This window comes from Scomber scombrus, chromosome 6 (genome assembly GCF_963691925.1).
Source record: "Scomber scombrus chromosome 6, fScoSco1.1, whole genome shotgun sequence".
NCBI lineage: Eukaryota > Metazoa > Chordata > Actinopteri > Scombriformes > Scombridae > Scomber > Scomber scombrus.
The window spans coordinates 27,616,103-27,639,645 of NC_084975.1; the positions used below are offsets into that span (position 1 = coordinate 27,616,103).

At 39.6% G+C, this 23,543-nt stretch overlaps 1 protein-coding gene across 2 annotated transcripts in view; it reads left to right on the top strand.

Moving 5' to 3' along the window:
- The first annotated feature begins 10,905 nt into the window (after positions 1-10,905).
- syt9b (synaptotagmin IXb) overlaps positions 10,906-23,543 on the top strand; it is a 41,759-nt gene continuing 29,121 nt past the window's right edge. For both annotated transcript variants that reach the window (XM_062420668.1, XM_062420666.1), the window contains exon 1: positions 10,906-11,053. In XM_062420668.1, the coding sequence (XP_062276652.1) occupies positions 10,906-11,053 (148 nt within the window). The remainder of the gene's footprint in view (positions 11,054-23,543) is intronic.

The following is a 23,543-nucleotide window of genomic DNA, read 5'->3' on the forward strand; positions in this document are numbered from 1 at the left end:
GATAGTGTATATAGTTTTGGTCATATTTGCCATGTTCAGAGATAAATTATCTGCTGCTGCAATCTTTTCTTCTATTACAATGGATAAGTGTTTTTTGGTGTTTTGAAAATCATAGAAATCCATAAACCCGGCTGAAACTGCTTTTTTAAAACTGAAATTTAAAATACTTAAACCCATCCACATTAAGGTTTGTGGAGTATCTCTTTTTTTCATGCTTATCACACACATAATGAAACTCTATTCATCTCCATCAGGAAGGTAAATGTTTCGGCACCAGATATCTTAATACTATTAGCAGATTAAACTAAATTCCACTGTTTCTACCATCCATTTAGATGAGCAATGTAATAACCTCATTAACCAGGTGTGCTCTAAAAATCCTCCAAACACCTGCAGTCTTAATGAGCACTAAAGCACCATTAATAATGATTGGAAATACGTCACACAAATAGGCACTTGACCTACATACGTATGTATTACAAAAGGGTCGGTATAGGAACACAGTCTACGGTGTACCTTCATGGCTTATAGTCTATATCAAAGAGGTTACATTACATTATATAGTCCATTAATTCCACTGGCTTCAGTTAAAGATCACCACAACTTAGGTAAGTGCTGAATTTTAAATATGTGACTTTTTGTTGATAGCACAGCCTGGTGTTCAAGCACTGAAGGCCAAACATCTCAAGCATATATAAAGTAATCATGAAATAAATTAAAAAATCCTACCAAACCCCAGCGGATATATCACAATTGCCAGATTGAGCCACAGCATAGTGTTAAATCGATTATCTCTATATATAGCGATTATCCCTTTAACCTCAGTTAGTAGTTTGTATGCGGATGCAGCTCTCGCAGAAGCGTTTACGAACAGAGCGACCGGTGTGGAGGCTGAACAGATGCCCTCTGTTCCTCTGAGGCAGCTGGGGTTGGCTCAGAACCTGGCCAAATCCTCCAAAATAACGCTAAATCAAACTCACCCACATCCGTAAAGACACGCAGACGCACCTCGGGGTGTGTGTGTGTGTGTGTGACAGTCTCTTGAATGCAGAGACTGTCAATCAGTTTCAAAAGTAAACTTGCACATGTACAAAGATGCAAACGAGCACGAGGGCAAAGTCGCCTACACACACTCCCACACACACACACACACACACACACACACACACACACACACACACACACACACACACACACAGTTACAAACCAAACTGCTGAACAGAAGCAGCTCCTCATCATTCTTTTTGATGATGTATCGATATTTCGCCACCGCTGACCGCTAAAGCCGACAGGATTACATCATCTGGCTCATAAGCAGATAACGTCCCGAGTGATTGCTCCATTGGAGGAGCAGTTTTATTGTGCATTATGCCTGGCTGTATCCCACTAGTGGGTGGTCAGTGTTTTGAGTGTGTTGGAAGTGGAGTAATACGTCTTCAAGCTGAGCTATTCAGTATTAAAAACTCCATGTGACCTCTGCTTGTTTGCAAAATAAAGTCAAAAGGTTAGGCGGTGTCACTTGAGTAGTTTGCGTTGAGGCTCGTCTCCTCTTCATGATGACATATCAGCATCAACTTCGTCATCATATACATTTGATAAAGGTATACCAGCTCTCTCAAGATCATCATCTGCCAATTGACCTTTCAATATAAAACATTTCCTTTCAAGCAGTGAGAAGATGAATCAATGCAGTTTCATTATGCAGTACAGTCCCCTCAGTCGGATGCCTTCATTCAGAACAGCAGATGAATCACGTCTCCTCCTGATGAATCCTTTGAGATGCGATAAATGCTGAAGTCATATTTCACTGATGCTATTATTACCAGACAACTGGATCAAGTTCGGGTCAGACTTGATGTGCGGTGCTGCTGACACATCGGTGTGGAGGAGTGCTGGTCAAAGTCTCCACCTGACACCTCAACATTTGAAACATAAGATTTTTTTTTTTTTACCTCTGTCAAAAATCCATTTGCTCTGTTTTTTCGTCATGGTCACTCGGAGTAAAAAAAGACCTCACCTCTGACCCTCGTCTGACCCGCACGAGCCCGAGATGAGAATTACATCACTGAATTTAGCTGCCAGTGTCGGCTAGATCAAGGAGAATAGTTCTGTGTACAGCAGTGTTTGACCTCCGTGCTCTTGTTATTACATCAGCAGCGCGAGCCAGAAAATGCCCTGAACCCTCCGATGAGGTAAGTCATAAAAAATAAATCAATGCGGTCATTTGAATCAAACCGAATCTGTCTACAAAGAATTAGAGATATTCCAATTCCAATAAAGTCCCTGAGGGGCTTTGACTGCATGATTCTGAGGGTTCTTTTCCATTACATGCTTGATTATATGTACCTGGAACAAAGGTCAAAGCATATTGTTTGGCTTTTTAAAAAAATAAGTTAGAAGAAAGGTTTTCAAAAGCTATTCAAGATTCAAAATTGCTGTAAATGAAACGTTAATAGGAATAATTGTGCTGTGAAAACTTCCTGTATAAAAAGAGAAATAACGTTTCATAGTTGTCAGGAAAACTAAACAATGCAATCATTTTGTGCCACTTGAGTGCTAAAGGTGCAGGGCAGTGAAAAGATTCACAGTCTCTCTGTGTTGGAGTACAGCCTGTGTCTCTGCCTGTGTGCACAAACTGGAATAATCCTTGGCTGATAGCGGCTCAGGTGTTGAGGATTTCTTCCCCAGTGTGTCAGTCCTGCAGAGTGAGGGGGGGGGGGGGGATCCAATTGTTGCAAGATACATCCTCCATCTAAAGCATATCCCAACTCAGGTAGGCTAATTTGCAACAGTAAATACATTTAGCTAGACATGTAATTCCACCTGAAATGGGGATATTTTGCACCAACGTAATGAGGAACTGTTTTAAATGTACAAATCCACCAAGTTGCAGAATGTTACAGAGAACATTAAAGCTGTTCCATTTGTTTCCCTGCAATATCTGCTCTCTAAACCTAATATCACCTTGTTGCAGCTTAGCATTATTAAACGTTTTAATAATTATGTTTAGGCCCACAGAACATTTGGTTAGGGGATGGTTCAGGGCTCCCAAATTAATTCACTGCCTTTAATTGTGCAAACAGGCTGTGAATTAATCAGTGTGCTCCAGTCTTTTGTTGTCTAGAAGGTTGCCGTCCTCAAACTGCATTTTGCTGGAGGATTACGTACAACTTTAAAAGATCATGGTCTTGGTTAAATAGTAAAACTTTGAAGCTTCTGCAGTTGCTCCCCATCTTTCTTTCATTTCCTTTACTATCACTATCTAATAAAATCATCCAAACTTGAACTTGAAATACAAGTTCATCATGATCTTTCTTGAGCCGAAGTGTTTCGCTTCTGGAGGAGAACAGCAAGCTCTGATGTCACCATCTTGAGCTTTGTTTGTCCACCATCTGCTCAGTCTTCCTCTTTAGCATTACTATGTGGCAACTATTATGTTTCTGTCAAAACATATTTGGAGAAAAAGAGTCATATCGGGTGATACTCGGAGTGCAGCGCTGAGAGGAAACCCACACAGATACTGGAAAAGTCCATGGAGGGCAGTTGGACCGGTTTATACCCAACTGTATAAACCGAAAACCAAAAGCCGGGCTGACGAAAGAAAAGGTCTTTATTGTGGGAGGTGCAGGAAAAAAAGCAAATAAACAAAAATAATCAAAAGAAGCTTAAACACAATGATAAAGCAGAATGTAGCAGACTGAACTGAAAACTGAACACAGGTGAGTATAACAGCAATGAAGCACATGAGGAAATCAACGAAGGTGGGAAAACACAGGAAGTAAAGATAACTTAGATAAGATAATTTAAAATGATCTTTTTTAAAAACAGGAACTAAACTAAGTCTGTGTCCGAAACCACTCACTTACTATACAGTTCACTAAATCTACCCTCTGCTATTTTATTTGACTGTCAAAATGCTGAGTGTGTACATATAACCACTGTATTGTCCCCTCAAATATTCCACCATGGAATGAAAAAAAGTACTATCTTCTGCTAACAATCCCACAATGCAATGCTCCACATTTTGAAGATGTGAAAACTAGAGCCTGACCGATATATCAGTCAGTTGATGTTATGGGACGATATTGACCTATCACAGATATATTTGTATTATGTGAATATGTTGTCCGATATGTGTTAATATATCATTTTTATTTCTTAAAGTTACATAGGCAGTATTTTATCTATATTTGACCCTTTTTTCTTTATTCAAGTTGCATATGTTGTTTTTTTTGCATGTTTTTTTATTCAAAGCTATTAATAATTATTAAATTCCCAAACAAGTTTACTGTTTTTAGTACTGTTCCACCAGTATTGTTTTATAATCTAAAAGACATGTTAAAGCTTTGATGAGGAGATGTAATAAATAAATACATAGGCTGATCATTATGAAATATTTTTAAAGCATGAATATAAGGTTAGGTAAGTTTAACGGAGAGTACCTTTCAATAATAAAGCAATTCAGAGTGGTTTATATAACATAAGATTGATTTATCATTCCAGGGTTTAGTGACGCAGCATTAAAACACATCAAACTGCTGGTTTCCATCACAGTGGAAAAAACTATACATGTGCAACTTTACTTCTTCAGTGTCAGTGTATTGTAAGGTTTGTTTTCGCTACTAATTAGTTGTTAGTATTACAGTACAGCCTGCGAGCCTTCTCTGTGATATTTTCACTCTGCCCTTGTGTTTCCTCCCTCCATTCTGTACTCTATTATGTGTATGCTGACTAACAAAGAGCAGCACTAATAGCTGTCTTAGTGTTTTCTAGGTCGGTAGTTGCTTACTCATGGATGTTATTATTCAGCGGCATTTTTCACGCTGTAAAATCACTATTTATGTTCAGGCAGCGTGTCACTGGTGAAAGCTGCATTGACAGCCTTGAATAAGTGAAGTCAGGGTGAAGAGATGCTTGCAGGCAATTGTAAAAAATAAAAAAAATTACAATATATGACTCAACAGGATAATAGAAAATAAGTTTACTTACACAGTGTTCCAAGTAGGGTCAGGGACTGGACTGGCTCCAAACTAGTTGTGATGTCACAAATCCTGCTCGTAGGCCCGAGATTTTCAATGAACTTTCCACCTTCAGCAGATTCATGTGAAAACAGCTTATTGTGTCAAACTCTGCACATATATCATTCTGCACAGCTCTAACATCCAACTGAAGGAACAAGAAGAAAGAAATATTCATGAATAAACGTGGACTTTAATAAATCGAAGGCCTGTGATTCTTCATTGCCACACTGGTGTGAGACACACAGCCATCAGAAACTTCACACCTGGTCCTCACCTGACTGTAGCTCTGTCATTCCCCTCTACCTGTTGACCTATATAGACGTCACATCTGCCATCATTCCTCCTCTGCCTCTTGCTTTCACAATGCCACGGACAGCTTTATGTCTTGTGCAGGTCGGACTCGGCAGCTACCCCATAGGCCCTGCAGGGACTGGGGTTAACAGGTTTAATCAAAGACTACACGGGTGTAGATAATCTGTAATTAACTGTCAGATCCCCACATAAATACATGCAAAGATAGTGCAATGCAATCATCTTAAATGTCTGCTGTGACACAATATTGTAAGCTTTGAAAACATATTTCATAACTCTGGACAAACATTAGTGTTAGCTTGTTGGACAAGCCAAAACATCACGTCAACTGTGACTAAATTTAAACTGAAGCTTTTTATTTGTTAAGCTTATTTAGCTCAGTTTTTCTCTCACACCTAATACAACATTGCTTCCTTATGAAATGAACTTTAACACTCACTTTGAGTCATTCTGGACACCCAGGACAAAGTGGATGGGACCACACTATTTGTCCTATGTACACTATTGTTTTTTAAAGCCAGTATCACCATCTTTATTCGTAGCATTGCTAGCACATACTATCCACTTTCCGCTGATGCTTCATACCGAGGCTTGTATCATTTTCAGAGAATCATGTAACCTCTGACAAATGAGGCCACAAATGTGTTGATATAAAGACCACAAAACCTGAAACTTCTGTAGGTGTAGTTGGTTGGTTGGTTTGCAGAAAGTGCTGAAAGTTTGACAGTTTGCCTAAGAGCAGTTGGTGGAAGGTGAGGTGGAGGGTTATGGTTAAGGTTAGGGTTAGGAAAAAAGAAAAAAAAAGCGGGGGAAAAAGAGGAAATATTTTCCTGTTTGGGAACATTTTTGAATTAATATTTCCCATTAAGATAAAGGATATATGGCATAATATAATATATGCACTGACACCTGGACTCAACTCTGCACTTTGAAAGGCCACAGTCGCAGATTATGCCAAACTCCAAACAGACAGTAGTACATGTGTAGCTTTCTGGGGAGTTATTCAAATGTTATTTTTTTTTTAAATTATTATCATTTGTTTTTCCTTTTCATTAGTATCTATCATTATCATCTACCTGCGTTGTTTCTCACATCACATACTGTTTCATTTTGAAGGTGCAAAGTGCTTGCTGTGCTTCAAAGAGTTCACATAGAGCAATAATATCTCATTAATGCAGAGGCATTATTGAGCTCTTCATGAGGCTGCACAGGCTGATAATTACCCGGATACCGGGGATTATCAGGGAGGTGGTGGCAGCAGCAACACACATCACCCCACTATAAATGCCAAGGGTATGAGACCACAGAAAGGAGTCTTCATTTATTGTCTCCTTTTAATCTTTAGAGTATTTTAAAGAGGAAATGGAGCAACAAAATCCCTCCAGCAAAATGCATCTAAAAATAATGATCAGTGAAGAATGGCAGAACATCTCTCCACAGGTTTGGGCAAGACTGACACCTCAGAAACAAAGGTGTGTCTTCAGTTTTGTTGTATGCTGTGTAAGAACTTTATTTGTTGATAGGTCAAATGTCATGTGTTGTTTTTAGGTGGAAACCTGTGGCATCTGCTGCACTGTAAGGTGGACCAGCTGATGCTGCTATTGGGCAAAACCAACCTCGCACGATAACAGGATCCCCTTGAATACTGGAGAACGCAAAAACACATTTACCCTCATCTCTTCTTGGCAGGTTAGTTTTTTTGCATCCTTTGCGAGAGAGTCTACTCCAAGGCCGAGGATGTAATATCAAAAAAGAGAAATCTTCTGAGCCCAAACACAGTGAAGAAGCTTCAGTTTCTACATAAAAATCAATGAAAATGTCTCCTCTCTGTTACACAGGCACTCTTAATCCCCAGTCGAATAAGCACTTCCCCAAATGAACTGCTCTTTGTTAAAATCTCCTGTTTTCGCCAAAACTACAACATAATCACTCAAAATATCAATATCAGAAATGTGAAGCCAACAACAGCACATTTGTGTCATGGCAGCATCACATGATCGTTATACGGTAATTTGGCTGCTCTTAATTACTTTCACCAGTGGGGGTCACTAGTAGGCATTGTGTTAAATGTGGTTTTGCGTAGTGAATCATATGGTGACGCAATTGGCTGCAAGGTTTAATTCTTCCAGGAAAGCCTTGTTTCGCCATCACCAGTAGTTACCAACACTAATTGTCGTACATTCAAGACAGATAAGTATTGTTTAAGTTCAGTTATTGTTTATTGCTTTAGTCCTGAGTTTCTTGAATTTGTCATAAGCTTGCATTGTTACTTACCATGCTCATGGTACCATACTGGTCATCATACCCTTTCCTGGAGATGAAAGGGAGAGACTCAACAACCTCCTGCTTTTATTCTCTTGTAAGAGAATAAAGTAAAGTCTCTAAGTATGGGGGATGTACTGAATAGTTGAATATTTAGTTGATTTAGTTGAATGATGTTTGATTTGTGTGTAGTTTTCGTGGCAGATGGTGAGGAATATTTAAAATATGTTTTTTATGAATAATGGTTACTGTTGTAGGTGTGTGAGACTGAGACACCCTGAGAGAAATGTGGTTCTGCCTGAGCTTTAGAAGGTCTATTTAAGTTGGTTTCTGATTAAGAAAGAAGGATGATGTTTTTAGGGTAAAATGGCAGAAATGGTGTCGAAGCAGGAAGTGGAGAGCAAAATTCAAATTGAGGACATGAGAGGATTTGAAGATAAAACGAAACACAAAAAGTGTTTCAAGTGGTTCCAGTTAGCAGTTGAGGAAAGAAGGGTTGTATCTTGTTGGAGTGATAGCAGTGACAGAAACACATCTTAAAGGATCCACGAGGCTGGAAAGTTTGTTGAAGAAAAAGTTGAAACTGTTAAGTCGGTCAAGATTGCTAGAAGTGGGAGGGTCATCACTGATTGTGTTTCCAAGCCTTAGGGATTGAAAGTCCTGGATATTAGTACATATAAAGATCATAGCTGGGTGAGATTCTTCTGACTTGGACCAGAGGCAATGAAGAAAGAAGTCATAAGTGGTATGCCGCTGTCAGTAGACACAGAGTCTTTTGAGGATGTTAAAGGTGTTAAGCGAGAAGAATTAAAAGATTCAGAGAAGGAGAAAAAGAGGGCAGTAAGTCATTATGTTTGACCTTTAAAGGAGAAATACAAGGAAGAGTGTGTCTGGACTATGTGTGCTACAAAATGAGGCCATATGAGAGAGTTCCACTCAGGAGTTTCTGCTGTCAGGAGTATAGACATGTTTCTGGAGTGTTTAGAGATGTCAAAAGATGTGGAACAAGTGAGAAGGACAACTGCAAACTGGAGGATTGTAAAGTGCAAGCATGGCGCTGCAAGGGGAACCACAGTGTGGACTCAGCACAGTGTCCAAAAAGGATTTAAGAAGTGAAAGTGAGGAGGATCAGGGCAGGAAAGGTCTTGCTCCAAAGCGGTTAAGCGAGTGGAGAGAAACAACAAGATGGTGGAAATACAAAATGAACCAAAGCAGAAACGAAATGGAGTACAGAGAAATATCTGCATGGACAAGCAATAGTGTTGGTGTTCATTGCCATGGTTACCAATCAGACTGTTAATACAGGGGAAGTCAGAAAGGATTAAGATGGTATTGGATGTAGCCAGGAGACTCTTAAACATTATGGACATTTCTGGAGAGTTGATGGATGGAACATTGGGGAAGGAATTGGCACCAACTCAGGCAATGTAGTCTTGGTTATAGCATGGACAATGTGAATGGGAACACTTTGGGTGAATGTTGTAAATAGTTTGCACTGTGGAACTGAAAAAATACAGTAGTTTGTGGTAATAAACCTGGAATACCCATCCAGTTGGAAACTGTTTGCCAGCTAACAATTAAACCAAAAGAAGGATATCTGTGTATTGTCTGCTTTGTGCAAGTGAGCATGCCTCAAGGCTGGCAAGGTCAGTGTTCCCAAGTCATACCATGTTAGCTATATTTTGTTGTTTTTCTTTTTTTGGTTGCAGGGTCTAAATAAATCACCTTTTTTTGTCTTTCTGAGTCTTCATCCTATCACCTTATTTCCCTTCACCACTGGAGACTAATATCCACTCTCCTTGCAGCTACATTATTGCCTTCACTTACAACTGCAGTTTGGTGCCGGGCAGGTAGTGTACAGTGGATTGATTTATCTGAGCTTTTTTGATGAAAACAGCTGCCTGGAAACCAGGTGATGAGAGCGCTGAAAGTGGTAGTTTGTAAAAACCAGACAAGCTGAAAAACAGTAAAAGCCTCTGTAGAGCTGAGGAGAGACTCCAGAGTTAGAGCTCTGAGTTTGTCCCTGTGGGTGATTCTTTTCAAGGTACACATAGTGGTTTGATCAATTGTTAAGAATATGATATATAACATATAAATATTAGTACAGCTTTAAGGAAAGAAGACTGCTAAGTCTGGGGACTCTTTCAGTGCTTGCACTTATTTGACATCAGTTAGGTTTTCAGCCTCATATTAAATACAGCCGACGGGTATAATAAAAGCTTCAAATTATTTCTGTGTTGCTTGTAGGTATTTGTTGATACTTAAAGGTCCTCTCCTGCCACTTCACAAACACGCACACAGAGATCAAGACACCGTAATCGGTCTTTGAGGCCTTTATTAGCTCCTTCATCAGGGCTTTAATGTGACATTTATCTGCCGTTCTCACCCTTCATTACTTCCATCAGTAAAGGTCAGTCTCGTGCATGTGGGCCCTCTCAGGTGTTTCGGTGTTTATCCTGTTTAAACATCTGCTACCCGGGAGCCTTGAGGATATTAATTCATTACTCATGTGTTTACATGGTGGGAAGAATCCAATACTCATGTGTTTACCTGGTGGGAAGAATCCAATCTTCAACTTTACTCATAAGTCAAAAGGGAAAAGGAGGGATTTCATTACATTTGAGGTTCATCTATTGAGCTATCCAGTGAAATCTCTTCCTTAGAAGACTTCTCAGTGAGGTGGGAAGGCTGCTGCTTGGATAGCATGGTGTTGGTGTTGGTGATGAAGGAGGGGGAGGAGGGGGGTTGATGAAGGCAGAACTTCCTGTCTGTCTCTCTCCATCCAGTGAATTGAGAATAATTGAGCGCAGTGAAAGCCGAGCATTCATTCAGGGACCTTGACTGGCGCTGCTGAAGCCTGGAGGCTCAGAAGTGATTCAGCAGCACCGCAGAGCAGCGGACAGGAAAGAGAAAGAAAGAAGAGAAGAAAAGAAACGAAGGAAAGTAAAAGAAAAAGGAGAGGAGGAGTGGGAGCAGGAGAGCGAAATCTGCGCGCTGGTTTGGAGCCGTTATTTTACTGCTGAGAATTTTATGAGAATTTTCTAAACCGATGAAAACTTCTCCGAGGGCAAATAAAACCCTCTGCTTTTACCACAACAATCACCCAAACTCCACACAAATACGGATTTCATTTAATTTCGTGGATGCTTCGCGCGCACCGGATTATCCAGGGGTGTAGCCGCGGTGCATCTGGTGCGTCTTTGCGCGGGTGCGAGCTGTGAGACTGGCTGCGTGAGTGTGTGAGCGAGCGTGTGTGAGAGGTGGAGGATCAGCCGGAGTGGCCGACCAGTCAGAAGGATGCTGGAGGGCAATGCCTGCAGAAAGAGAGGATGAGATTTGTCGAAAGGCGCTGGAACTGCTCTCAGACCTGTGCTCCAAGGGAGAGGTGCAGGACGACAACTGCCTGGATTTCATTTACTACTTCAGGGATCTGGCCAGACCCCGTTACACCGACTCAGGTCAGGCTCCACAGACTTTTTTATTGACAGTTTCAAGTAGAGGCTGGAGTTTTGCTATAGGCTGCATAGATTGTATGGCTAAAATTGATAGTTTGACTTCATACTGAGCTGATTTCATAGCTGATGTACCGCCGCAATATATCTTTAAAAACTTTAAAAACTGGGATTAAAGACAAATGAAGACAAATGTAGATTTAAACATTAAACTAATCTCCCATCCTGATGTCTTTACATGCAATTCATCATCTTGCTTTGAAAATGAAGAGTTATTTTAAGTGTTTCAGAGATTAAAGGCATTCTTAGTTAATATTAAGAGGTATGTGCATCCATAAATAGATGATTTTCTTATTCCTATAGTAGTTAATTAAGACAAAAGGGGGGGGGGAACCCTACATTTCCCAAAAACAAAAAAGTCACATTTACCCACAGCACAGTGTTTTTGATGTGAGAAGAGTGTGAACTGTGAACTTGTTGCTTGCATGTATTATGCAGAATCCACAAAGCATTTCAGTCCTATACAGTATATGTGTGTGTCTTCGTCAGGCATCTTCCTCACAGCTGAGGAGACTGGAAGGGAGGGCTGCTTTGGTTTCTCCTTTAATCTGTGGCTGGAGAGAGAGAGAGAGAGAGAGAGAGAGAGAGAGAGAGAGAGAGAGAGAGAGAGAGAGAGAGAGAGAGAGAGAGCCCCACCCAATATTCCCTATGGCTCCCAGCACTATGCAGACATAGTTCTAGCAAAAACAAAGACCAGTGATCAGAATCAGAACCAGTTAATGTTGACTGACTCCCAGTTTGTGGCGGTTGGCTCAGTATGGCCATTAGACACAATATTTGTAAAGAAAAGAAACCAGTCTGAAAATCATCCTGACACTCGTTGAAACTTTGAAAAGGCTCCATCTACACTGTCAAATAATAGCACAACATTCTTAGGCAGTATTGAACTTTCACAGCAAAAATCCAGAGAGAAACTGTAGGAATATTACAGAGAGAAGATATTGGTATGCTCTCTATGTATTGAAAAAAATGTATTTTCCTGAGGACAATTCCACAAAATCTATCATCTACTCTACTGAGAAAAATATTCACAATAGTGTGTGTGTTTGTGCGTTTGTTGCCGTGGATATACAGTACATATCAGAGCATGTAGGGACTGAGATTGTATTCCCCATATATGTATGATCTGCAGTATGTATACTACATGCATGTTTGTGAATATATTCCACCCCTCCTCCTCCTTTGCGTGTGTGTATGTGTGTGTGTGTGTGTGTGTACATGTGTTTACATGTATGTTGGTTTTTGGTACTTGCAGCCGTGGCTGGGCCGCAGCCTTTAAACATGTTACAATCCATCATTAAACATGTATGATGAAGAGGAAGTTCAAGCTACCAGATTGGTTCCCCAGAGGAGCTATGACCCACTTCCTCTTGTATTAGACTGCTCTAAACGCACGCACACAGTTTGATCCACAACAAACAACTATCCCTGCGAGCCGAGGGAGGAAGAGAATGAAGCCTGGCATGTGTTCCGTGATGCTCGAAGTTTTGGGAGTTTCACATTTTTTTCCAACAGTTTAAAAAGGGCCTCATCACCCAAACAAGTGGTTTCACACTCAAAAGAAGAGCAACAGACAAGACGAGTAGATTTTAGCACCATAACAGGAACATAATGGACCCCACATGAGACGATGACGTGTATGCGTTGTTCCATTATCAATATACAACATGGGGTTTGAATATTGAGGTGCAAATTAGTACAAACTCATGCTAAATTACAGTAGCGTTCCTCTGGACTACAGTGGGCACAGCAACAAGCTATTACAATTACTATTTGGCACTTTATACTGTATGTATTTGGATTTGGATTTTCTTAGGTTCACAAGCCTCTTAGGTGTACAATTGGTGTTAGCTGAAAACCTTGCCTTGAAAACTTTTTCCTCCAGGCCAGTTTTTGCCATTTAATACATAAACAATACTTAACAAGTTGTTGATAACTCATGCTGTTGGTCTGAGGAAGGTGTAGACACAAAAGACAGCAAGAGTCGATAGAGGAGTGCCCTGGTAGCCTAATGGTTAAGGCGCATACCACATAACCACAGCCAGGGACCTTTGTTGCATATTAAATCCCTCTCCCTCCTTATGTTTCCTGTATACACCATGAACTATCATATAAAGCAGAAAGAGTAGCAAGTTGTGAGAAGGACCTGATCCCTCACCAGCTTCCCACTCACCAACGTTGCCAAAAGTGCTTGACAGGGCAAAACCAAAAACATCACTGCCAAAAGTGAAACCGGGCATTCAGTAGTAGTGTTGGATGAGTGTTTTCTTTTTCTTCCCACTACCTGAGCACCTTGGAATGATTTGTAACGTAATTTCTATTAAATCCATCTAGCGATCTTCTTCTTCAGTCGGTGTAATATTATGAAGGCAGAACTGTGTCTTGAACCTTTCTCCATCGTACTACTAGCGGTCAAAATTCTGGAGGGCACCTTTAACTGACTGACTTCATTAGCCACACTGTGAAGCTCAACTGGTACTAAATTTGCACCCCAAATTTTTCAGAAATGTGTAACTCTGGATCAAATCAAATCATCCATGTGCTCTCAAGGGCCCCTTATGGTGGATCTGTGAAAAATGTACTCCTCCTATGTCTCTATTTTTAGTGTGCAGCCTGCTCCTCAGTGGACCTCCATGATGGCACCAGCTGTGGCTGCTAGATTGGTGACGCGATCATAAAGTCTTTTTCTTGACCCAATTTGTAGTCTTTCTGTCCAAACTACCCCCCCTCTACCTGAGTGACAAATAGCTGAGAGGGCATATTATATGTCATGTATATCCTTCATATATGTACACTTGCTGTCATCTTAGAAACCCCTCTTGATTTATGCTGCTGATACAGAATGCAAAATTATTGTAATGTCATGCAGAGACACATTTGCCTCAGTATTTTCTCCAGGTGTTTCCCAGCTACTCCTCCTCAGTGCTTCCATTTAAAACAGTTTTAATAATAGGACTGTATATGTGTGGACTTTGTTGAACTGCTATATAAGCTATTTAAGTTTTGAGCCTTTTAGATTTTTACTTGTGCGAAAATACTTTTTACTCATCTTGATTTCGTTGCAACAGCTATTTAAGGTATTTAAGTCTTTTTTAAGTGTGTTAACTACTAGCTAGTTTCAAATGATTGACTAAATCATGTTGGACCATGAAACTTAAAGCCCCCCCTCTACTCAAAAGTATGTTTTTCCTCTTTTTCCTACAGTTGGGTGTGCAGAATGATGTATGTGCAGAGTTTGACACTAGAAGCTGTTTTCAAATGAATCTGCTGAAGGTGGAAAGTTTCTCTGTGATCATTGAAAATCTGATTTAAAGGGGCGACCCATGAGCATGAATTGTGACATCACAACTAGTTTGGAGCCAATCCTGGTCCAATATTAAAGCCCCCAGTGAACAAACACTGAACATGGACTCTACAGTGAAGTAGGAGACATCTAAAATGAGAAATATTTGCATATTCGTAGATTTTGGTATTTTTAATGAGGGAGAAGGAGTAGATGTAGGAGTTTCAGAGTGGTAATTAACAATACATGTCTGGAAAGGATCTTTATGAATATTTCATAGCAATTAAGACCTTAGTAATGTGTCAATGTGTGCAATGCCCATCAGAAAAGAATCAACTATGTAACTTGGGAAGCATCACAAGGTGTAACAAAACTTCCAAAAATAATCTATATAATCATACATGCAGAAATATGCATGGGAAATATCTGATTATGCTAACCTCACCAACATATTGTAATTTGTTTATTTAGTATAGCTTTACTGGAGTAAAATATTGTAATTTGAGGAATATTGTGTTCCTTGTTACATGTAATATAAAATAATTCCACTTTACATCATTATTTGTCAGCGTTTTGATTCAGTGCCAGGTCAAATGTGCCAAACATATGCCATTACCGCTACCCGGTCTTACATGGTATTAGCAAGCTAACCTAAGTTTTGTCAGTTGGTACCGTTAGCTATGCAACAGTTCCACCTGTTAGTTAGTAAATATTTAGTAACAATTAATCTTCAAGAAAGAACAACGTTGTGTGGTGCACATTTAATGATACATAAATATCTGCTTCTTAAACAAACAGCTACATTGTACTGTACCTTAATTACGTTTGTTGTAGCTGGCTCCTAGTCACAAAGTTTCATCCTCCACATACAGAAGAACATAACATTTCCATCCCTATCTGTCTACCCCTCTCATGCTCAAACCACTAGCTGAAAGCATGCCAGGACATGTTTTGACATGTTTTTTGGTGACAGACAACAATATCTGCCTCTGAATGGAACATGATGGCTTCATGTCCTTACACTCTAAACCAGAAGAGACTGATACAAGTCATAGTCGTGTGAACAATGTTTCACTGGAAAGTTGTAAGGCAGAAAACACTTTCATTTCTTGTTCTTGAAGATGAGGGATTGATTAAATGTTGGGGGGAAATAGGTTAGGTTTCATTATGCCCTTGATTGCATTTTCGAGGTATTGTTGCCAGGCAACATAACTTTATTGCATATTTGGGTTAGAAATCTTTGAGTCTCTGGTGATGAGCTCAATAAAGTCAATGACTCTCTCGTCTCCTCTTCTCTCTTCTCCTCTCCTCGCCTCTTCCTTTTACTTTGAAATTAATCTTCCACAACACTTTCTTGAACTCTCCATTCACAACAATATACCCCTCCCACCCCAAATCTGCACTGTAAAAGTCTTTTCCAGGACATTATCCCCATGCTTCCCCTTGGACCCATACTCCCATGCCCTTTCACTTCAGCTATTGTCTCTTATTGACCCACTGCTGACTTAGCTGTTGCAGCTTATTGATCTACACTCAGTGCTGGGCTCTCCAGAGGAAGGAATACTGTACATCCAAGAGTTTAATGAGATGGCTTTAGCCCCAGGCCCACTCTGACAGGAGCAGAAAACAATAAATTGGTCATGATAATAGGCTTTTGCCTCTTAATCTGCTCTTAATAATCTAATTAACCTGAAGGCTGCATCAGCCTCTGGATATAAAAGAGTCTACTTTCCAGGAATATTATGTCAATATGGTTGATTTTATTCTGAAATATATGTTGTTATGGCTTTTTGAAAATGATGTAATTGATGTTTTCTGTTGGATCAAGAGAGCATGCTTTCAGTTTGACCCTCATTCATTATTGAATTGTCCAGGGGGGTTTGAACAGGCTTCCATATAAGGCTGAAAGTGATATAATTTAGAAAACCACACAATCTAAAAGTATAGTCATGCTACAGTTGCTTGAGCAAAATGCTAACTTCTGCATACTAACATTATCACAATGACAAAGCTAACATGCTGATGTTTATCATACTGTCAACCATGTTCATCTTTTTAGTTTAGCATGTTAGCATGCATAAACTGCAACTAAGGCTAAAACTACAACTGAGGGTAATTGTCATTAGTCTGGTCATAAACAAAATTTACTTAAAATTTTGAAACATTGGTGGCACTACATGAAAAGTTAAAGGATCTCCAAAGTTAATACAATTCATCCTGTGGGGGGCATGGATGTTTTACCAAGTGTAATGGCTATCCATTGTTGAGACAGTTCACTTAAAACCACAAATGTTAACCTCATGGTGTCGCTGAAAGTCAGGGGATTACCAAAGCCAGTAAGATACATCCTATGGGAGTCGTAAATGTATTCATGTATAAAGGTTTGTGCCAATTCATCTAATAGATGTATGATAATATTATGATGTAATATTTCATAGGATAACTGAAATATTTGGTATGCTGTTAGTAATCAATTAAAAGTCAGGAGATCACCAAAGACCGTAGGATTCATTCTCTGGGGTATATGAATGTTTGTACCAAATTTTATGGCAGTGCACATGATATTTCAATTTAGACCAAAGTGATGGACAGATCAACATAGACATGTCCAGGGCCATGCAACCAGTGTGGCTGAAAATAATTAAAAGTGGACTTTTCATTCTAGTGTCCTATATGTCTGAGAGGGATGATGTCATTCAATTATAGTTATAAATAGAAATACAAAGATAACACATAGGTTGAGAAAACAATGCAAATTGTTGTCCCTTTGAATCAGCCATTCAGCTGTGATGTTTACACCAGTACAGTAGTCTAATTGCAGGTTATTATCTGTGTAGGTGTGCTGGATAGTAAACAGGAATTAACTTGCATCATTGCCCGACTCGGCAACTAAACAGTGGGTGTGATGGGCTTATAATGAACCTTCCTCATCGGCACAGGGACCTTGGTATCCACTCATCACTTCTAATACTTGTAACCATAGAGGTGACACCATACTGATATAACAAAAATAAATCTTACAATAAAAAAAAGCCAGACTTTAAAATCCCTCTACTGCCTAAAGTCAATAGTGTGCATGTTTAATGTCAAGACGTATGGGGTTAATAAGAGGAAGCAAAGGGAAGGAAAGAGAGGCTCTGCATGGTAGTCTGTGTTTATACAGCGTAGTATCCCTAGAAATCATGTTCACGTGGGACAGTTCTACAGTGCATAAGTTATGTTCACTAATAAAGTCCAGTGTCAATGTAAGAATTAGTGTCTTTTATATTGCAGGGTGGAAAGTAAGGGTGTGATGCTGGTGGATACAGTAGTTGTGATTATAGTTTGCAGCTTTGCAACTGCACTGATCTCATCCTCACTTGTCCCCTTTTTCTGTTGGATGTACCCATGTATGCAGATGACCCCATTCATTATTCATTCATTATTGATTTGATTAATCTATACCAACAATATTATGCTGTATTTCCATTAATCTATAATACTTCTGCTTTTATGAGTTTAAGGTATGCATCTGATTGATGTGCAAAGCATATGTGTGTGTTCAGGGATATTTATAGCTCGCTCCTGTCTCATACTGAGCGCACTGGGCCCCCCTTCTAACCTATGCACACACAAGCACACATTAGGGCTGGTGTGAATCTTGTCAGTCAGATATATACAGACATAAAACATCACTTTGTCTTTTACTATCATTTATAAATCCTGCACAGTTACAAAGACTTATAGAGATTTTTTAAAGCAAGTTTATTTTCTGAAGGTCTTCCTTAAAATCAGCAGGTGTGTGGGTATCTTGCATGTCTTGATGAGCCATTGGTAATATTTACTGTAATCACCTCACATGCTCTTCACAGTTAGTCTAATGTTTGTATCTGAGAGTGGGGGGATTACATTCCACATGTAACACATGGTTTGTAGAGTTATTTTGCCAGATTACTGAAAAGACCAAACACACATCAGTAGGATTGTGTTACATTTGTTTTTCTCTACTGGTCAGTATAGTAGTTTCTGATTTTATTTTAGTGATTGCATTATTTAAGCTACAGGCCTTTTCTTACATCTATTATCCCCTCGTAGGGTACAGCCGGAAATCAAAAGTATGATTCAAGACTGATTTGAAGTTTAAACAGGACCTATTATGCTTTTCCTTATTGTCAGTCATAATGTTACACTGTTGGATGTTCATATTAAACTTGGCCAATGTAACAAATAATAAGGTAAATGTATGTAGAAGTAATCCCTGTGACTTCAGTCTGCTCTGTATTCGCTTTTTTTTTTCTTATGATGGATTTCTTTATATGACCATCTGCTCCATGCACTGCACACCAGTTCATTGCTTCACTCTGCCAAAATTATGGCTTTTTTCCCATTGTTTTGGGGGAAGTGTTGCTGAGCCATGACTGAATTAAACAGCAGGGCAAAGTAAAAGTAACCTTTTGGAGGTGTGCTGGTTGTCTGCAGCTCTTCATCAAACATAATCGTGGCTGTTTCTGATTGTACTATTCCTCCCTGCATTGTTTCTCACTGATCTGATCAAGAAAGAAATAATATCTCCATATCTTGTTGTGTTGACCATTTTTAGCATCGCTAACGAATATCTGCTAATCTTCACAATAAAAGTCTCCTGTTATTTAGTCATTTTGTCAGCTTTTGATTTTAAATAGTGAAGCAGGAAATGTTGGGTTTGCATCAGCGGTAACTTAACTCGACTCTAACATAGCTGCACCTCAGCAGGCTTCCGGAAAGCTGGCCAATCAAAACAGAGTGGAATCATTGGAAGGGGGTCTTAAAGAGACAGGAGGTAAAACAGACTGTTAGAGACAGAGGCTGAACTGAGGGGCTGCATAAAGGACAAGTAAAAGATAAATAAGGAGTTTTTTGAACTGACTCACCAAATATTCCTCGAATACCAATCTGTGGAAGCAGGCATGTGTGCCAGGGAAAATCATGTTCACTGCTGATGATAATGGAGGCTGAGCACAAAATGCATGAGACGAAGTTGAGAGAGAGAGAGAGAGAGAGAGAGAGAGAGAGAGAGAGAGAGAGAGAGAGAGAGAGAGAGAGAGAGAGAGAGAGAGTTAGCAACAGGGAATAGAAAAGCACAGGACATAGAATAATTCAGAAAAGAAATCAGTGGGCTGACATCTATTCCCTTCCTGACAGAACACACAATGACTTAAAACATGACATGAGGAGGAGACTCATAGCAGTTACAAGCTGATTTTTAAACAGTTTATTTAAAAATATTTGGCTAAATTAAAGGCTGTAATAAGAGACCATGGTTAATACAATGTACAAAACATGCATAGTAAGGCTCTAGGGGTGCTAGTTGCTTATAGTTGGTTGATTAACCACTTAGAACTTATAAATTGGTAAAGGAGATTTTTCAATGTTCCAGTGATATAAGAAGAATGTTGATGGGACATTTTTAGCCTAAGTAGCGTCACAAAGTGTATTGAGAGTTTAAAATGGAAAGCCCAGATTATCCTAGTTTACTTTACACATTGGTGAATCTACACTGTGGGAAGCAATGTTTGATTAGCAGCTAATCTAGCAGTTCCTGTGTGCACAGATATAGCTGCATGGACACTAATCACAAGATGACTTTTGATACTGATGGAATAAGCTAAATCTGATGATTATAAAGCAGGGTCCATTCTAGAGTTGTAAGGATTGACATGATTTCTACACTGGTTTGTGGATGTTTATCACCAACAGACAGAAGCTGCACTATCACTTGAAAGTCCCACTGACACCTGAAATATGTACATGATATCTGTGTGTTTCAATTTAAAAGAAAACATTTTCTGGTTGATGCTGAGGGTTAACAATAAATATTGCACATATGCACAAGACAGATGGACACACACACTCAAAAGTTAATACATAAATTCTTATTCCTGCTCCTGGAGACTCTCCTAGCCCCTGACAAGAGACAAATGTGATGGGGTTTTTTTGTATGTGTGCGAGTGAGTGCATGTAACAATGACACACATGCTAAATTAAACATGTGGAACTGGCAGGGACATTTAAGTTTCATAGTTAGCTGTGTTGACTCTGCTTCAGTCAGTACCTCTTCTGAGGTTCAATACAAATACGCCTCTCTGCAGCATAGCTGGATAATCAGCCAACCTAGAGCATTTTGTTGATTTGCACAACGCCTCATCACAGGGAGATTTAGTCCAAATCAATAAAAGCAGCCATCTGTGTGTCTGTTCAATTTGTGGTTTTAAGCTTTATTCACTTCAGAGGCAGAAGAACACCTCTGCCAGGGCTTCTATCAGGAAAATCCATTTGCATTGTTGGACAAGGAGAGTCTGACTGATCTTCACTGGTGTGAGTCCTAGTGGTGTGACATTCTCTCTTTTGCTGGCAGAGTGACTTTCACATTTGAAATGTATTGCTTTCATCAGGTATTTCCGATGCAACACTGGTTGACAACATTTGTGAAACTGGCTTGTGTTTTCTTTTTATACTGATAATTAAAAATAGATGCTCTGTAATGTTTCCCCAACTGAACTTAATGCAATCAAACAGTGTGCGAGTTCACTGATCCACTCTGCTAAAATGATGGCATTATTCCATTGTTTTGAGCCTAGTCGAGCCGAGCCATGACTCAAGTCGAGCTGGCACACTGAGCGTTTTTCCATTACACAGCACAGCAAAGTAAAATGAGTTGATCGCCTGATGCAGGTGTGCTGGTTGTTGCTGCAGCTTTTCATCAAACATCATCATCACTGTGGCTGTTTCTCCCTGTATTATTCCTCCCTGCATTATTTCTGACTCATCTACTGAGCAAAAAGCTCCAAATATCTCCACATCTGGGTTTAAAGAGACAGGAGCTAAAACTGCCTGTTAGAGACAGAGGCTGAACTGATGGGCTGCATTAAAAGCCAGTATATGATAAACGAGGAGTTAAACTTTGAATCATGCAAAGCGACTAGCGGAGTCCAAAAATAAAAATTAGGAGCTGGAAATAAGCTTATTAGGTCACCTTTAAATATAAATTTGCCAGCAGTGGGTGTGGCTCACTGGCAGGAGTGGAGCAGAGTTGGGGTAAACTGGAAATTTATCAGTGGCAGTGGTAGGAAGAGCAGAGCTGTGACTTATAGCCATCATGGTGAGCTGCACTGCTGCAGTCCTGCTTGCTGGCAGGGCTGACTGTGGCCAATCTGTAACGACCCCCCACCTTCTCCCTGAACAAGTGGTGACACTCAACTCATGTGTCTGTGCTGGAGACCAGAAAGAAAGCTATGTTTTTGAAAGTCTCTCTGTTTTCAGTTCTCAGTACTTTAATAGCTTCTAAATGAATGTTTGTGGTTTGAAGTTTCTGTCCTGTATTCCTGTTTGTACTTTTATATAGCTGCCTTGTTTTCTGTTTCCTGATTAGTTTCAGCTGTATTGGGGTTGTGTTAAGTTACTGCTGATGAAAAACCAACATTTTTGTTAATATGTTGTTCAAAGAATTAGTGGAGCTTCATTAGATGTGCTCTTCTTCAATAAAAACAGGTCTACACTGAAAGGAAAGGATATTTTTGGAGCTATTTGGTCAGCAGATCAATAATAAATAATACAGGGAGGAATAGAACAAGCAGAAACTGCCACAGTGAGATGCATTTTCTACAAACAGCACACCTCCAATAGGTAAACAACTTTTACCTTGCTTACACTGCAAACCATGGAAATACTCTATCCAAAAATAATGTTTGATATGATCCTTGAACTTGGAAGTAATACTTGGTTACTGATGTCTCTAGTTAGATAGTTAGTTACATGTTAATGTTTGCACTTTACATCTAAATGAAAGAGTATGTTGCAGACCTGCTCTCTGTGAAAAGTGCCTTGAAATAACTTTTGTTGTGATTTGGTGCTATAGAGAGATAGACATACATAGATATTTGAGCAGGCAAACATCACCCCTTGAGTGTCACGGATGATCACTCTTACTATAGCACACAGATTCAACATGTGTAGAAATCCAAAGCTTAACAGTTCTGTGCATAGTTGTGGTTGCAGAGCTATGATCTGGCATTTTGGGAGAGGTTTGGCCAAGAGTGAGCTTTGTTCAGTCACTATTTCAAAGTTCAAGATAAACAGTTGCAGTGTTAATATAGATGTATAGAAAAAATAGCTTAAGTAATACCTATTTGTCATGTGCTTTCATGTATGTGGGATGGTTGTTAAATGATGTTTAAAGTAAAGGATCTTACTGACTTATTGATCACTTAGCCTTTGACAGGAGAGCCATTGCTCAGAAAGTCATGGATACGTTCTACTTGTACAAGTTATTCCTTCCTGTGTCACGTAAACTCAAGCAACCCCACTATGGACAATTACACTAATCAAAACCTCTCTAACCTTTTTTTTAATTATAATTGTTGACTTCCTTTAGTGCAGAGTGAGCTTGCTGATTATTGAAGTTCCTGAATACAAATAACTGTCACCAGCTGTACAGGGTTGAGTCCTTGGTGCCTTGATTGCACCCTGCAAGACGACTTGAAAAGCAGAGACACCCTGTGGCTTTAGAAAAGGCTCTAACAAAGGTAATTGAATGAAGCCACAGGGCTGTCTGGGCTGTTATACTCATTTTAAAGGCCAACGTTATCAGAGGAGAAAAGAGCTTTCAGCAGTATTTCTTTATTCTTTTTTTTTTTTTTTAAACTAAAATATTTAAAATGAAAGGTTGTTTGACAGGAATGTAAATGAACTTGGACACAAACAAAGTTAATATGAGAAGAAATCACTGATACTCTGAGCTGTAATTTCATTTCGATGCAGGAGAACTCAGTTTTGGATGTGAAATATTCCTGTTTTACATGAAACAAATGCATAAACTATTTTGCACATCAAAGTCAGACCAGAGTGGAACAAGCTGCATCCTCTCTATCTGAGCCAGCTGAGAACACAGGCCCTGCACTGTGATGGGACACTCACTGTGTATTATCTGTCCACTGCTTTCAATTCATCCCAGCTGGTGCCCAGCGCCGAGCTGCACACAGAGGTCTGACCACAGCATACCTGCTTCATTTCACAAATCATAACGCTGACTTGACTCTAATTCTAATGAGAACACTGTATAAAACAGTAATTTACAAAGTCAGCCACCCTTTGTTAAACCAGATTTTGACTGGACTTACATTCATCAGGTGATCAGAA